The 18689-nt window shown below is 35.3% G+C and overlaps 1 protein-coding gene across 1 annotated transcript; it reads right to left on the reverse strand.

Annotated features, from left to right (window-relative positions):
* Positions 1–763: 763 nt before the first annotated feature.
* Positions 764–13335, reverse strand: LOC113501836 (facilitated trehalose transporter Tret1-like). Its single transcript, XM_026883120.1, has 7 exons — positions 13204–13335; positions 6385–6540; positions 5492–5697; positions 4261–4447; positions 3162–3550; positions 1980–2088; positions 764–1526 (listed from the first exon to the last, which is right to left on the reverse strand). Exons 1-7 carry the CDS (start codon positions 13262–13264, stop codon positions 1225–1227), a joined length of 1410 nt encoding a protein of 469 aa, XP_026738921.1. The 5' UTR covers positions 13265–13335; the 3' UTR covers positions 764–1224.
* Positions 13336–18689: the final 5354 nt, after the last annotated feature.

The following is an 18689-nucleotide window of genomic DNA, read 5'->3' on the forward strand; positions in this document are numbered from 1 at the left end:
AAAGAAAATAGCTCATACAGATCATGTTAATCTGGCACATTATGTCAAAGTGATTAAAACCACACATTAAAATTATTTTTATCCACGGATTTCAAAGATTGTTTTTTTTATTAGGTACCAAAAAATATTTATTCTTTTTTGTTCTTATTTAGGGTATATCTGGAGATAGAAAGTAAAGTGCATCTAATTAAAAAAAACTCATTATGGCATAGATGATACATCCAAGAATCGACCGTATCAAGTGAAGCTTAACCTGTGGGGTGTTGGGGGTGTATAAAACACAAAGAATAAGTAGGTCATTAAATAAAAACTTTATTTGTTCATACACACCTAATATCACATTTTACATAGGTTTTCATTATTAAACCTATCCTTAATAATAACACTTACATTTTGCATTTACTAAAGACAATTATATAAATATTATTATTGTAAAAAATATTACATACAAATATAAAAAAAACCTGGGTCAAATATTTATATAAAATACATTACATACAGAGTAAAATGTAAAAATACAAAAATTAAATATGGCGTGTGTTATATTTGTCTTCAAAATAGTTAATTAAAAATTTAAAAGGTATCTGTTCGTTATTACCATTTAAGTTTAATGGACCCGTATTTTCATTAATAAAAATAAGTTTCGCACATTATTTCTTCAAACATGTCAATAAATAGTAACTTAATTATTTATAAACTATAATAATTTTTAACGTCTATTACTCTCCGTAATAAATAATTCAATACATGCATTTTCAGTTTATGCCTAAATAAATATCAGAAAAATCAGAAGGACATTTGCACGAGTACTGTCGATTGATAACAAGAATAGCATTGCTTAAAAGTCGTAAGCGTCATTCCATCTTTGTTTTTCTCAAGTGGAATGTTGAGTCAAGTAGACATTTAAGAGACATTAGCAAATTATCGTGCTATGATATTACCATATCATACTTTACTATTGAGAGTTGTTATTCTAAGACGCCACTACCAAGTGTTTTAATAAAACATCGTGAGGAAACAAACCCGCAGTATGCATATTGATCAATGCTCAAATCCTAAAACTTCCCGAATGCCTTTGTCCAGCTGTGAGAGGTATATGGTGATATTTTTATTCTTATAATCCAAGAAACGCTTAGCTAGTCCCAATGGCATAAACACGGTTTTTTCTATATGGCGGTTAAAACTACGAGGGAAAACTTATCCTAAGTAAACATAAAACTTCATCTAAACCTTAACATTATCATTCGTACTATTTCTCTTCTTTCCTAGACTATCTTGAATCTCTGAGAAAGTCTTTCCCTTTGTTTCTGGTATACAGAAGTATATAAACAAGGTGTACAGGACGCAGTTCCCGCTGAAGATCCAGTAGGTATTCGCGGGTCCCAGGGCTGAGGTGACGCTGGCGAAGTACTTGGTGATGAGGAACATGCAGATGGATGTCACAGTGATGCCGATGGACATGCCGAAGCCTCGGGAGCGGTCGTCGAACAGCTCAGCGTTCAATACCCAGAGCAAAGAGCCGACACCTGTCAAATACATGGAAAAGTAAGTAGAGAATAATATTATATATGTTTAAGCAACGTTTGGTATGGTCGTAAAAGAGATGTTCTGGATAAGCTATTTTTCTATAAATATTTAAGATGCCGCTGCAGCTTTCTTTAATTTACTGTCTATGCCTGTAAGATTTAATGCTACTTGTTCCTGCTAGTAAACAATTTCTTCTTTTCTTGTTTGTATTTTTCTCCGTCTGCGGCAAACATTGTAGCCACATACGAGATACTTAAACTCAGGAAAAGCATTCGTGGATGACACGAAGGCATGTGGTATGGGGGGATCGAACCCATGACACGTTGCGCACAGTGGGTTTGGCGTGGTGGCCTCAACCACTCGGCTATCCGTGCAGTCATCATCAGAGTTATTGTCCCCTTAACAAACTGGCGTTCTTTGGCAAAGTGCCTGATAAGACAAAAGATGTTTACCTGCACTATAACAGAAGACAACCAAGATGAGCGATATTAATGGCACGTAGTTCATAAAACCAATCAAAACACCGTCGTCTTGAAGTCTGAAAAATGTCCCCAGACCGACCTGAAACATAGAAATAACAGAATTAGTATTTACACTGTGACTGTGTCATTGTAGTGTCTGAAAATTAATGAATTTACTTTTGAGTAACGGTAAAACAATCATAATGCTATCCTGCTCTTCTGAACTAGTTCAAAACGTTTTGATTTAAAATAAACAGTTTAGGAGAATCTAAACATTTGTCTCATACAAGGATCGAATTGACAACACTTCGTGTAAAGTGGCTTTGCAACATCGGATCACAAATAAATCAAATTATGTTTTAAAGACTTTGTCCTCATTAGAGATTCTCCGGAAAGGTATACTTCAAGGTTACCTGACTAACTGAATAAACTTGTCTAAATAATCTTAATCTAGAGATAATCACTATTTAAACACCGTTATAAACAATGTAGGTCAACGTTTCGACTAGTCTTCGTTTGCGTTGTCGCGATGCCCTTAATAAACTACACCCAAGGAACAAAGAAAAACTGTAAACATCAAAAAGCTGGACATGCAGGGTATCAACCAAATCCAGCTTAACATCTGAATAAACAAGTATATTAAAAAGCACAAGTAATAAATACTAACAAATACCTTCTAATGAATAACTCACTAATAGACATTTGTTCTAACCATAAAAGACTGGAGCTAACACGTGAGTCACTCAAAAACATGTTAAACCCTAAAATATGTATATTCTGCGAATTTCATACTTAGTTAATTACTCATAGACCAATAGGCTGTAAAGATACTTAAGGGCTTTAAAACCAATTTTTTGTGTGTACGGAGAACTAATCAACCAAATGGATTATGGACATTTACAAAGCAAATCTCGTTAGGTGACCTCGAAAAATAAACACGAATTAAATTATTCAAAGTTAACGGTTCGCCTAGTGTTACGTCATCACTCCGATGACTACTATTTCCGTCTTGCCACAGGTTCAATCTCCCCATGGATCGTATTTACTGCGACATGAATACATTCTTATTCTAAATCTAGATGCTTTTGAACATATGATTTAAATGTGTATAAAACTCCTTGCGAATCAAGGATGTCTCATTGCAAGAGTGACAAAAGAGTAACGTCTGCTTACCATTCCTATTGCCATTCCAAAAGCTGTTGATACCAGGATAATCTTCCTGCCAAATCGGTCAGTCACCAGCGTAGTACAGATGCTAGCGAACATTTGTATGGACCCAATTACCACTGAGGCAATCTCCGGTCTCACCGACGTCTGAGTGGACTCCAGTATCGTTTGCAAATAAGCGGAGACCGCGTTGAACCCAGAAAACTGAGCTCCAAAACCCAGTATGCAGACCAGAGCTAGGGATTTTCTGAACAATGGGTTCTTCAAAATCTCTATTTTGCTGATGCTACCGTTGTTCTTCTGTGCCGCTATTTCGTACTCTTTCATTTCTTCGTTGGCAACTGACTCTGTTCCTCGTAGGAATGTTAGGACCTTAAGTGCTTCTTCTTTTCGGCCTGGAATCGAAAAATAATTAAAGTGTTTTCAATTTGTTAAATCTTTGGATCCAATTTCGAATGGCATCGTATGGTATGTGCATCTAAATATATAAACACGAGTTTAGCTGCAATACTATTTCATTACATGCGACTGCGTCTATGGTCTTATATCATTTTTCAACCATGTCCCACAGCCACAGTGAATCAAAAATGTATTCCGCGGACAAGAGTGAATGTAAATCATTTATAAGGACTACCCAAGCTCACTCAGTCATTAATTTACAGTTCAACGGATGAATGTTGAGCAATGCTTGCACAATGTACTTTGTAGTACAACAATTGACATCTACCTACGATACGCTACACAGGATGTTGTTAACGCGTGTGATTCAGTAAATTGGTCTGTATTGTCTATAATTGTGATCTGTAAGCTTTATTGCAGTATGTACATCACGAACTAATCGATTTAGATCTCACAAATAAATATTTATAGCATAAAAAACAACAACATGTCTACTATCGGGTTCCTTTTTAAATTTGTCTCATTCATCATCATCATCAGCCTTTAGTAGTCCACTGCTGGACATAGGTCTTCCCCAATTTGTCTCATTGCTATAATAAAATCTATTTCTTTTAATGTATCTACGTGTAAAAGGGTCACAGTTTTATGTGTCGTTGGATCTTCTTTATATCAAACTGTTATAAAAACTCTTTAGTTCAAACCTCACCTCTAGAATACAAGAAGTATGGGCTGTCTGGCAATATAAACAGCGGGACGTAAGTTAATACAGTGATAGTTGTCAGTACTATGTTCAAGGTCGCGTAAGAGACGAAAGGCCCCATTGACAGCATGATGAGTATTCCTGCAGAGCACATGATCTGCAGCATGGTCCCCAAGCTGCCGCGAATATCTTTCTGCAATCAAACAAACATCCATTGCTTACGACTGCTGCAAAGACGGAATAAGCCAGCGCGGGGCCAATTGGGGCCTTAGCTTTGCTTTAGGTTCTCAAATTCTTTTTTTAATTTTGCTGTGCTACCAACTTGTCTGTAGTGCAGGTAGTTCATGAAATTGCACGGAGAGCGCTTAGTAAAAAAAATGTGGTACTACTTTTTATTACGGTACAGGACAGGCGTTGGATCTCGGGGCCCTCTTATTCTCGGTGCCCGTAGCATGTGCTACTATTGGAATTTATTATATATTGATGTTAAAAGGCTATATGCCAACCACTTACTTTAACATAAAATCAAAAGAGGGAAATACCATGTGGTTAATACGGTGCTGGACTGTTGTCTTCTCAGCAGACGGATCAAATCAAACTTACGCATCATCATCAGCAAGAAACAACACTGATTCACAGAACAGGAAAGAGTTAGGTGATTGAATCTATATCCATTTTGCGATAAGAAGCTTCCTTATATGTTTGGGAATGGCATAGCAATATTTTCTATAGAATATACAAATATTGATTGTAGCAACTGTATGTAAACTATATGACGTAAGGAAATGATGATTTGATATTATAACAGTAATTTATAAACAAACATTGCTGATGTCAATTTCTGAAAAACTTTCTTTTTTTGCGGTTCAGAAGCATTCAAGTCCCTCAAAGACTCTCAATCTAGATTCAGCAGTCGGTGATCACATAAACGCTTGTCCCACGCGGGGTTCGAACCCGCTTGCGAACTCACACAGTGGATTTAGCGCTGTAGCCACAACCACTCAGCTATGCGTCGAGTCAAAGTTAAAAGTCTTTGATTTTGTTTTTATATTTGCTTAAGCTCAGCCTAAAAGTTTCGTGTTGCCATCATGTCGCTTACATAACTATTACGCAATAGTGAAAGGTTGTTGAACTCCACCACTACAACGAGAGAGCCTTCTTAGACTTATGAGCCAGCTGATTTGGCAGTAGTTATCGCTAATAGATACGTTAGCTTTAAGGCATAAAGTCCACTTACGCTTGCAACTTCCGAGGAATACATCGGCAGTATGGTGAACGTCGCGACGTCTCCCATACCGAGCAGGGCTCTACCAAGCAGGAGCATCCAAACATCACTGGCATATATAAACATGGAGCAAGCCACTAGCTTTGGCAGAGTGATCAGGATCAGGCTGTACTTCCTCCCCAATCGATCGACTATTAATTGCACAATGCAGATATTGGCTGAAATTGTACAATATTTAATCGTTAAAAAATATATAAATGAGGCATTCAGAATTTAATATTACTTATGGTTTAACATCTGCGTCGATGTTTAAAATGTGTAGATTATGTAATTATGTTGCAATTTTATAAATTTCAACGAAACAAACCGGTTTTCCCGTTGTAACTATTATGCTTAAAATCTGATCTTTTATTATCAAAGATGGTCTTGATTTGGTAAATATTTCCGATATATTAAAGTCTCATTCTTCTAAGAAATGTGTTGACCTAGAAAATAATTTAAACTACCGCTTTATCTACAAAAGAAGACCGCAAAGACTCTCCTTTAATTGATTTCGTTCTGTGAACAAGTTGATGCTTCGTGGGTCGTAGTGTGCTGAATCACTTTTACAATAGGGTATTTGAAAAAAAAAACATGTTTAGTCCCTCAGACAGTTTTCCAAAAATATTGGATAGATATTTTTTATTTGAATTCGTATACAAAAATGAATGTGTGATATCACTCACCTAACGCTTTTTACGACAAAGTGGTTTTACTAGCCCCCACTACTATACATTTCATCATCCAAAGTCCATTTAATTTTTCTTACTTTTTGGAATAAAAAATTTGAGCAAACTGTCCATTTTTATTGGAATAGGCGGCAGTCCTATAGTAAAACTTATGGTAAAGATAAAACCGGTGCTTACTGGCCGTAGAAGTCAACAATCCAATGGAGACAACCCATGATCCCTGGTTCTGAGTGATGGGCTCCGGCAGGACTGTCTGATTGGTGTCGCTCAGCTTCACAAGGACCGGCGATGGCCACCCAAGACCGACACCAGTAGCAACAGCACTGAAGTTTACTGAAACAAAATTTATTTCGTGATGTTATGAATTAACTAGAAGAATAATGGGTAAAAGGGCCCTACATGACGCCTTAATAAGAGCTGGTGGAGTAGCTACAGTCATGGAAGCACGATGGCGTATTGCTTAGGGTACAGGGGAGACTAGACCGACGACCTGGTGAAAGGCGCTGGGTCTAGTTGGATGCAGGTGGCAATGAACCGGTTGCGCTGGAGAACAAATGGAGAGGCCTTTGTCCAGCAGTGGACAACTATAGGCTGAGAGGATGATGATGAGAGGTGACTTCCACTATTTAACTAATCTTTAATGACGATCTTTGATAGAATATTTCAGTTAGGATGAAGTAATCGTGTCACAAGGAACTCTGCTTCACGGATATGGCAAAAAAACGTTGTGGACCCGTTGTCTAAAATATCAGTTGCATATCTCCGTGTACGATCTTAGTAATCTATTTTTAGTAGAGACGGCGAAAAACCCTGTATTTACCGTACATTGGCAAATTACTACAATCATGCCAATTTACCAGTTGAACGTACTTAACTAACATTTGAAGAGACCAACATACCTGTTACTATGTAAGTACATATGTGTCTAAATGTGTTAAAAAAACAACAGAATCTCCTCTCTAAATTAAATGACCTTGACACTTGAAGTTCTTAGAAATTGACATAAAAACCAAGCTAAGTTTATTTATAAAAGTTATAAAATAGTTTTTTTCTTAATATTTAGGAACTAATTTAACATTGTACATGGTTTAGACTTGGGTTGGAATGGAATTTGAATTTTTGATCTTATACACATGAGTTTTACAATATTCGTAATTCCGTTGTTATAGTTCTGTTAACCATGACATTAATTGCAGATCGCTAAAAAACATATATGTTTAAGCATACAAAAACATAATTTATCAATTATTGTGTTATTAGCTGTAAGTCGTGGTTGTAGCATCGTTAGACGTATTTTTAAGATCTGCTGAATGATGGATTTATGGATAAGTACTCGTTTGGTACAACAATTAGCTCATGAGTATTTATAGGGATGGAAACAATTTGCCACCATCGTATCCGCTCATGATCAATGACTCCGGTTGGGTCCGAAACGAGTGCTGAATATACAGAAGTGAAAATCAAAATATTTATTCCTAGATGTTCGAAACCAGGCACTTAAGAAACGTAATATTACATAACTTATGACTAAAGTGCGCGGATCCAAAAAGTCGTTCCCATGGAGATGAACCGGCGAGAAACTCCATACGTTACTCTTAAATCCATTGTGAGATAAAAAAAAAATCGGTACTTATCGACCGATCAATCCACATATTTTATCAATCAAATTCTTTTGCTAGATTCATCCTAGAGTGAGTTATAATTTTTGATCTTACTGTCCTACTGATATCAGATTATATGTAAGTATGTACCTATGACTGGTTTTACTAAGATTTGATTCATCCGCTTATCTCGTTATATCTCTCCAAGACTTTAGTCATCTTTACTAATTTCGTTTATCAATTCAACTCGAGAGAGTAGTCAGGGTGTAAATTATGAATCACTAGAGTGAAATTCAAGTACAGCATTGATAAACAAATGATAAAATGTCAATATTGACGAATTTACCTACTTCGGAACAAAAAGAAGTTATGCGTGTGCGTTATATTTGTTTGTTTGTCATTTTTTTATGATTATTTGCAAAAGAATAAAATTCTTTAAGTAGCTCATACTCGTATGTGTATTTACCTATATGTTAATAAGATTACAAATATTATGAAAGGATTAATAATACTAATAGACACAACTTTTTCTTCCCAGAAGTCCTTAGACAAGGCAGAAGCTGGATTCTTAAGGTTTACCCATAATTTCCGACTTTGCAGTTGTGAGTTTAGAACGCAGTTCCTTTTGTACCTTATTTTATTTTTATTATATTATGGCTTGCGATCGTCTTACCTTTGATGGTACGTTTAACTACAAATTTATATTCTATTGTATTTTATAGTTTGCCGCGGTGGCCTTGCGGGTATATGTATGGATTTCTATGCATGAAGTATATAACCAGACAGGCGTAGCCAGGCCAGTGCAATGTTAATCCAAGGCATCCCTGATAAACGGCCGATAACCTTTTAACCAAAGATTCGAATCTGAAATCGCCAATCTGCAATGAGTTAGCTCATTGGTAGTACTATTCTATATTATGGAAGTGGTGATCAATGCTTTAAAGTTTTCCTTGTGCATCTAGCAGGACGTTTACATAATATGAGCTGGGCCCCAATTCTGCTATTTACAATGGCCAATGAATTAATGAAAATTGGCTTAAAATGACATTTTTTTCTGCAAAATAATTGGAAATTTAGTACGGGACGGTACACCCAAGGTCAATACTTCCAATTATTGTATGTGCAAAATGCTTAAGAGAGAATAGGAATAATTTCAAATTTAATCTATTTGCTATTCATTCATCGACCATTGTTAAATAGCAGAATCGGGGCCCTGGTCAGCCCTGGTGTACTTTTCACTTTTCATACTTGACATTGTAATAAGTACGTTACCGATATTCTTGATACGATGTTGCAAAACCAAACGGAAGGCCCAGGTTTGTTATCTGTGTAGGTATTTGCAGTAGTTTTTGTTCAATATGGATAAGACAAGTATATTGCTCTCTATATAAGTACTAAAAGCCACTTTATTGTTTGTACACATTTTAAATAATTAAACAAATAAACAGATTAGTATTTACTCATGTCTGCTCTTTCTAAGTTTGCCTCGAAGGTATTACTTATTAGGACAGGGTATTCAACCTATTTTATAAGCATTTTTATTACAAGTTTTTATTTCCTTCCACCTTCACCTGTTCATTTTGTTGTAGACAAAGAGAAAGGCATGAGATCTTTGAAATCAAAACTTAGAAGATATGTATTAAAAAACGAAAAATTATAAAAAAGCACCACAATTACACGACACAAGTCACACTCCCATCGAGTTTAGACTCGTTTGATTAATTATTTGTCATGACGGTTAATTCGATCTCAAAAACTAAAAACAAGCCAAAAATTTTACTTTTAAACTAATTATTGTTTCTTCCTCATCCACCTGTCTAAGTTCTATAGATAAATAAACATGCAAAGTATTTGACCAAACCTCAGTCATACTGTAAGTACCGCTTCTGTACGGTAAATGTATGTTTTTTGTGGCAGTTATGTCTCGTCAAAATAACTATAGCATGCGTTTCAATGAGTACTGTGGCTGTCTAAAATATATAACGTTAGTATAAAGTTACTTCTCTTGTGGACCCTCTTTATTAAACTACGCTTTATTAATATGATATAAAGACTTAATATCATTATAACAAAAATTAAATTTGAGAATTCTTGCTTAGTTTTTTAACATATTTTCACATGCCAACGTGAATAAGATATTAAAAAACTAGATATTAAATATTTTTATAAAATACTAGCTGTTGCCCGCGACTTCGTCTCCGTGGGTAGAAGATATAAGTTATGATTTATACCTGCGATGATTTTTTCACATTTTTGATTGTATCTTCGCTCCTATTAGTCGCCTATTAGTCGCAGCGTGATGGTTTATAGCCTTAAGCCTTCCTCAATGAATGGTCTATTCAACACAAAAATATTATTTCAATTTGGACCAGTAGTTCCTGCGATTAGCGCGTTCAAACAAACAAACAAACAAACAAACAAACAAACAAACAGGTACAAAGTTTTGCCACAATTCGTCAAATTTTTGCCTACTTACTGCCTGTCTCGCAAAAAGGAAGTCGCAATTGCTACTTCTCATGGAGTGTCATTATCATTAACTTCGGAGACGTCGACACGGACTAACACACGTGCTGTATCATGATTCAGGTATCACATGTTTTCCTTGTACTTAAAACTAACAGTACCACAAACTATAATATAAATGAAGGCTCAATTTGACCCGATACCTAAGTGCAACTAGTTAGAAATTAGTAAATTTTACAATAGGTATCGGCTTTTTGACATTCAAAGTTGCTTAAGAGTTATTTTAATAAACCCAAGTTTTTATAAACTCACTTTCTTGTTTGTTTGTCGTTCCGGTTGGATTTCTGCAACTAAATTTTGAGGCACTTCACGATACGCTAGCAGACGGAAATTTTCAGGAATCGAAGACCAATCAAAACTAGCTTCGGAAGAAAGCATGCCGAATGAAGATCTTACTAAACCAAAAATAACTTTATTGCCGTTATACTTTTTTACCTAAAAATAACAGTTTCCGATGTATTAAAGATGATATCACTTTTATTGATAACAGATTGTCCTTTTATTCATGTCTAGTCAGTTCATCTCTTCATTGATAAGTTTCTTAGTCAGATTCTTTCCTTATCCTATATCTCATTATGATACGGTTACATATACCTAGACAAAAAAATCATCAAGTTATTGTCAGAGCTCAAAAAAATGGTGACTAATAAGTAAATCAATCCTAGCTAGATTGTAAAAAATGCTACCGAAAGATAATACCCACTTGTTCCTTGTCAATAATTTATAGCTAGCACTTTTTTGGAAAAAAATCTTATTCCGCCTTTCAATAAGTAATGGGACTTACTACTTAGACTTTTGATATTCGCGTCTACTTTGCGATGTTGCCGGTGTAAAATTATCTATATGCAGTGGACTATTTAGGAGACCCGAAAATAAACTTTACATTTGCCGAAATAAAGTTCAAATTGTAAAAAAATGACAAGTAAAGTGATTATGTACTCGCTGCTAGTTTTAGTATTGGGTAAAATTGGAACCCTATTATTTCTGATACACTGCTGTCTGTCCGTCCATCTGTCATCATACTGAATATAATGATGTGACGGCTAGTCAGATGAAATGTTCACGAACATGAATTTATGTATAAACTGTTGGTAAGGTTATTAATTTTGATGGGTAAACATTATTTTTACAAATTATTTTCCTATCGTATTCGTATCACTATAAATTTGTTCCGCACTATATTTTATTATTTCGATAGTCATGTATAAGTTTATAATACACGAATCAAATTGATATGCCTAGTTTATTGTATAGGAGTGTGCAGAATTGTCAAATTAACCGCGAATATGCGTACTGCCGGCGCGCGGCGTGGGCTCAGGTATACCCACATGTGCGTTATTATTAGATTAGAGTTATAACTAAATAATTATTGTAATTAACTAATTGTCTTCAAACGATTTAAGAAATGTTTAAAGACATTGCCATAGACTTTAAAAGATTAGGATGAGATGAGATTAAAAAGCCCTGTTAGTCAAGTATTTTGGATGAAAATATTGGATGCGATTATTTTATTCTATGACGCTAATATGGAGACCCCGGCTAATAACGTCATTTGTCAGTAAAACTACTGATTAGTGACGTCACACGAGATTTTAATTTACTGTATCAAATTATTTTTTTGCTAAAGATATTTTTTGGAAACTGATCTTTAGGATTAATTAGATTTATTAAATTTAAATACCAAATTATATTTTCATAGCAAATACAACAATTAATGACCAATACTCCATTTTATTGGGTAAGTTGTTTAGGTTTGTATGGTCAAGCACAAGTTTAACACAAACACCCATTGAATAAAAGTAATTAAAACCTAAATTACCTACTGCCTAAACAAGTAGCTATTTAATTTCATTTTAGTTGCTTTATATTTTCAAACTGAGTATTAAAGAAAAGTATCGATATGAAGCATCGAGTAGGTACTTATTTACCATTTTAAATATGTAATTGACATCAAATACCAGCTGGTTAATTAACCAAAAATTCAATAGACTTATTGCAATCGAATATGCAAACAGACAAAAATAAGAATTTATAAATTATCAAAGCAGTTCAAAAGTGCCATCATATATCACCAATCAATTAATCATGCTACTATGTCAAAGAAATGAAATACTTCATAGTTTAAAATTATTAATAAAGTAACGAACAATTTTATTTTAACTCAAAAAAATTACATCGATCCTAGATAATCCCTAAGAATAAATTACATGTTTCTCCTCGGTATCGGTACCTTTAATTAATAAATAAATGGAAAAACGATTCACAAATCGATTGTTTGTAAAACCCACTGCCCAACCCACATATATTTTAACCTCCAGTGTACCATTATTGTTTAAACCTTTTTTTAATCCCTTGGGTACCCATTAAATCCAAAATTGTGTCACACTCTTTTGTTTAATAACGCATCTAAGTACTTACGTTCTTTGCCGGTATTTTTCATAGAAATATCTTACATAGTGACGTCCGGCATGTAATATAATTCATTATTATAAAACTGAACCCTCTAACTACCTTTTGTTTATAAGATACGAGTAACAACTTTTTGATATTATTATCGCTTATGAATATTAACAACACACCATAGGCTCCAAAGATGCGTCGTTAACCTTCGAATGAGCCTTGAATTACCATTCCTTTCAATTTTAAACCTTTTTCCTGGCGATTGGATTTTTTTTAGGCTAATAATTGATACAACGAGATTCACATATTAAAATTTCACCCAATCCGTTTCATAAAAAAAATATATTAATTTAGATGTGTTGTGTGTAAGTTTTTTTTTGTGTACTACTTGAGTACACTAACTTAACGATGTTTCCGGTATCGTAAAAAAAACGCTTTCTAATACAACTATTGCATGGCTTCACTCACATACCTATTATCACAACCGCATATTGCCTCAACAGCGGACTGTCGAAAATGTTCAACATGGTCATTGTCACTTCACTGGCAAGTTACTGGCACGTGTGATTGCCGTTCGCAATACGATTGAATGAACCAAACGAGGCTTACAACGTAACCGCGAGTGCCAAACACGTTTGACAAAAGTGGGGGGAAGAAAGATGTTGGCGTCAAACAAATGGATATCGTGACAGTTCAGTTCAGCGGTCATTTCCATAACGTGACAACGTAAAGATTTAATCAATCAATGAGTCTCAATTTTATTAATAGATTGCAGACAGCGATTAATTAGTGTAGGCGCACTAGTTGCGGATTTTCTCATACGAATGTTGTAGATGTGCGATTTCAGATTCGGATTCGGATAAATGAATATACTTACTGTACGGTAGATTTCGGATGATATCTGATAATCCGATTAAAATAGGATCTTTGAGCATGTAATTTGAATGTTTGTGAATCCCCGTGACACAAGGATTAAATTTCTAAGTGCGGGAGTTGTTGTAATAAAAACCTTTCGAATTGGATTACTTTTTTAATCAATTGGAAAATTCAATGTTTGCGCATCTGTCTTAATAACTTTTAAAAAGATTTTTTTAATGCTACCACCATCCGATGTTAATCGAAAAATATCGGCCGCGACAGTTTCGTATATTTTGCGATAGTTTTTGTAACGGAGCTTCATTAGCACACTATTTCGTTTGTCATTGTCCTATTTATCACTGTCTACGATCTGTATAGGTAATTTATTGATATAATCATGTTATTACTTAATCCTAATTGATTTACATCTGATGATAGCAAAACTACAGGTGCTTGATTGATCGAAATCTTTAGATAATTATATCTAAGTGTGTAGGCACTATAACTCGATAATAGTAGTTACATATTCAGTCTTAATAGGTTCTAATAAAGTACCTAATACGTGGAAATATATTTATTGTATGTATTTTGTAATATGTTTTCAGTCTATGCTATCTCCTATATATCTGTTTTAATTGTTTTTGTCACATTATTCTTTCAATACTTGTACACTGTTGCCTATTTTTGTCATTTATCTATCCTTTCGCAGTTCTGCTGGAAGAAAGCAGTACCTTTGAACACCTCTTTCGTATCATGTGTTATTTTAAGATTGTTTTGTGTACATAATCATCATTGGCCCAGCCTTTTCCCAATTATGTTGGGGTCGGCTACCAGTGTAACCGGTTTCAGCTAAGTACCAGTATTTTACAAGGAGCGACTGCCTATCTGACCTCCTCAACCCAGTTACCTGGGCAAGACGATACCCCTTGGTTAGACTGGTTGTCAGACTTTTCAAGCTTCTGACCACCTGTAACGACTGTTAAAGATGTAGGAATAACAGCCGGGACCCACAATGTAACGTGCCTTCCGAAACACGGAGGAACTCGTTATGACAAATATGAGCACCCATATACGGACCAACCGCGTCAAGCGTAGCTTAACCTGAGATCGAATCACTTATGCGATTATAGCTAAGCCACAAGCTCCTCCATTTTTTTGTGTACATAAATGGTAAATAAATAAATATAGGTACTATCTCAATTTGGCAAACTTTTGTTATCTGTCAGAATAAAATGCACTACTACCTACTTACCTAAGTAGTATGAGGTCACAGTAGTTGTGATGAGGGCGTTTTATTCTTAGGGGCTTCGTTTGAGACTCTTAGTTACCGTAGGCATGGACTTGCAGTCAGTGAGTGATGGGTAGCACATCGCCACTCGTCAGACCAGGACCAATCCTATGTTGGGAGGTGTGCTTGTGTTCGGACGCGGGCCTCAAAGAAATGATAGCAAGCTTTGTGGAGACCATTAGGGTCTCCACAAAGCCTGCAAACAACAGGATTTTCCGAAAGGATAACCGTGGCTCCAGTAAACAAAGGCAAAGAAAGGGACATGGGTGGGTTTTACGTTTTAGTTAGTTAAAGGCTAACCTACCTCTTTGGGTTGATCACAAGGAAATGTCCCTTCCACTCATCCAAAAGCGAGTTTCCTGTTTTCTAGGTGGTTCTTTGACATGTTTTGTCAGATTAGTTTTACTCATTTACGCAATTTAAAGTTACATGAAAGGCTCTAATTGCGCTGTCAACAAACTGGTACTAGGTAATATAAATTTGTCACGATTCGAACCATCGGTTGCAAACATAATAACAATCAATTAATTGATTTCTTTATGAAGATACTCCAGTTAAGTAGATAATAGATACCTACTTATTTATATCTTATCTTTCCATCAGATGGTAAATTTACAGAACATACGTATACGTTAATTATGCATTCGCTAGGTACAGGAAAAATATGTAAAAAATACTCATTTCCTTTTTAATGATTTCATTTAATTGACTTGAGTAGATAAAATGTTAGCATCCTTATCCAAGCTAGATCGAATCGAAATTACATTATTGAATTATCACATTTTTAAGTTCGACCGACAAAGTTTTCTTAACTGTTGTTGTGTATGTCAAGGTCCTGAACCTTGTTCAAACCGAGATTCTGAGGTTCAGGGTCAAACCAAGTTGGTTGCTAGCTCTCGAAATCTCTCGAGTGTCTCTGTCCCACTGGCAGTGTTATGAGCTGAGCAAACAATGGTTTAATTTCAACTTTCATCTTCTGCAGCTACTACTTCTCAAACTATGTAGCACATTTTGTTTTTACGATCTTAGTTTTACTTGGCTGGGTCTAAATCCAATACAACCGACATTATTAGCAAACTAATCCTGGATAAATTTGGGGAGACCCTTGCCCAGCAGTGTCCCGGGGTTTATACAAACATTGAAGTCACATCTCTCACGCTCTGTCGGTTTGGTGTGGTGATATTAACCAGTCGGCTATGCGAGTGCTCGATTGATAGTGCAGTACTTCTTGTTTACATTATTTAATAATGATGTGAACAAGAGGTAAATTAAAATACAACAAATGTATGAAGGTAGTCATAGCTTATAAACTACGTTGTAAAATATTGCTTGCATAACGTAAAAATTAACTACTTAGGTATATATCTAGCTGTTGCCCGCGACTTCGTCCGCGTGATTAGAAGATATAAGTTATGATTTAACCTGCCCTGTTTTTCCACATTTTCCATTGTATCTTCGTTCCTATAAGTCGCAGCGTGATGGCATATACTCTAAAACCTTCCTCGATGAATGGTCTATTCAAAACAAAAATATTTTTTAATCAGTAGTTCCTGAGATTAGCTCGTTCAAACAAACAAACAAACTCTTTAGTTTTATATATTAGTATAGATTAACAAGATGTGATTACCATTGTGACTTTGAATTTAAACAAAGTAAAAATAAGTTTGATAGTTGCAAGGCCTTGTATAGAGGCGTTTGGGATCAGGTCTCCTCGCCATAGATTCCGGAAATATCCGAATGCTTCGGAAAAGTAGTCCGATCTAATTTGATGGGAACGAACTCGGGCCACCGAGTTCTATCCGATTCGAAGTTCTATCCTGGCGCGTACGTCAAAAGACACTAACGAAATTTTCATCTTAATAATGTTATCAGTTGTCTACAAGCTTTGCTTAGTTTCAGACTAGATGGCGTTGTGTGAGAGTTGTGGAATATTCATTTATTTACTATGTATGGATTGCCGGGCTTGAATACATAAGTAAAAGCTGCAACAGGTTATGGTACTTTACAGCGTTTGTCCACCGCGGCGGATATAAGGTAACGACAATAAGTATGCGTTACATGCGTGGAATAGCTGCTTGTCGCTAATGTCGTCACTCGACTATTAGCGCCGTATCATCTTGAAGTCGTAGTCGACTGCGGTGGACAAACGCTTATCGACGCTAGAGAGATACCTAAAGGTAGAGAGAGAGCTAAAGTAATAAATATTCATATTACATTTAAATTAGGTTGTTCACTTAAGGAACCTATACTATCTAAATGCGACATAGGATTACACAAATAATCTAACCGAATCACCTACCTAATGCGGGTCGATATGATTTTGTAAGTTGATATATAATATTTATTTATTTTATACAAGTTTTTTTTTAGATTAAGAAAAGACAAGTTCCTAACCAAAAGAAGGCGTTGCGCAGAGTTCTCTTAATAGCATGTTCCCTAAAAGGCGACTCTGTCATACTATCTTGCAATATAAATGACCATTTACACTTTTAGTACCACCGGTCAAATAAGTACCGAAAAAACATTTGCTTTGTAATCGAGTACGCGGAGCGCGAGAGGTTGAGTCTTTGTCTAAAACGCTTTCGTTGATTTGTCGCTTCATTCACCACCTCTTCAAGCCTGCGATATCTACCAAGGGTACGCATCAAGGGCTTTAACACGCTATTGGGAGCTAACCGAAAAACCAGCTATGCTTCAACGGATCGATTAAAATACACACTATTGAATTGTAGGTCGATAAAATATGTAGTAGTTTAAGTTTCGTGCAGGTTTCGTGAGGACACTTTATAATCTATACCTATATTAAAAGGCTGAAGAGATTATTTGTTTTTTTACTTGAACGGGGTAATCTGTGGGGCTGCTGGTCTTAGAAAAACTCTTGTCGGGGTCAGTGTCAGATGATTGATTTATCGCGGATGACGTAGCACGGCGGTTCAGGTTTAGTCAGTAAGAGTCTGACACTATCCATTTCCTCCCCCGAGGGTGTCCATGAGGATTCCCCCGCCTTACCAAAAAAAGGGGCACAATTTCGTTAATACCAATAGACAAAAGTAGCAATGAGAAGTGCTACAAAGACGAGGAGAAATTATCACTTTTGCGCTTGTGCTGCGTCAACTGTTCAAGTATCAAAAAACCATGTATGACGGAATTCTTTTAAAGAGTTAGAATAATAATTTTACAACGATTTAGGCACTTACTCGTATATTACAGAGTAAGTTAAACAATAAAAAAAAACTAAATGATTTCAAAGTAATATTTTCAAGACTTACAGAAAAAAAACCTAGTTCAATCGGTAAACGCAATCATTTAACACAATTTGTATTAAATTGCATAAAATTGATCAAACCGCCATAAAATTAAACTAAATGTAAAACATTTAACAGTCGTTGACTTTATATTATGTACTACTGATACTACAGTTATTGTTTCATGTACAGGCTGTTTTGTTTTTTCGATTATTTAAAAAATACAGTTTGTTTTTTTTTTCATTCAAATTAGGCAAATATTAATTTTCTTTACACATCGAACCTAAAATCATCATTTTTAAATTAGGCTACTCAAACAAGCATTTTTTTTAATGTCAGCATAATGGAATACACAGCTTCGCCTATCTTTCTTTTCGACAGTTCAAATTAAACAGGACTATTTTTTAAGACTGGTTTACAAACTCTTTTTGAACTTGCAAACTACTTACTTACTTGTTATCTAATTAGTAATTACATTGGGTACGTTAGTTTGTATGTTTGTTACATAATATTGTTTAAATTGAGATAATCCTATATTTACCTACTTTAATGTGTTTTAGTGGGTGT

The sequence above is a fragment of the Trichoplusia ni genome, chromosome 16 (genome assembly GCF_003590095.1).
Source record: "Trichoplusia ni isolate ovarian cell line Hi5 chromosome 16, tn1, whole genome shotgun sequence".
Classification (NCBI taxonomy): Eukaryota; Metazoa; Arthropoda; class Insecta; order Lepidoptera; family Noctuidae; genus Trichoplusia; species Trichoplusia ni.

What these genes read in the sequence shown, in the direction of transcription:
- LOC113501836 (XM_026883120.1), bottom strand. Translation starts at nt 13,264, where the DNA reads ATGACCATGTTGAACATTTTCGACAGTCCGCTGTTGAGGCAATATGCG. An exon ending in ATTCCTCGGAAGTTGCAAGC is followed by an intron (nt 4,448 to 5,491) that starts GTAAGTGGACTT and finishes GTTTGATTGCAG; the next exon opens with AAAGATATTCGCGGCAGCTT. An exon ending in ATACTTCTTGTATTCTAGAG is followed by an intron (nt 3,551 to 4,260) that starts GTGAGGTTTGAA and finishes TTTCGATTCCAG; the next exon opens with GCCGAAAAGAAGAAGCACTT.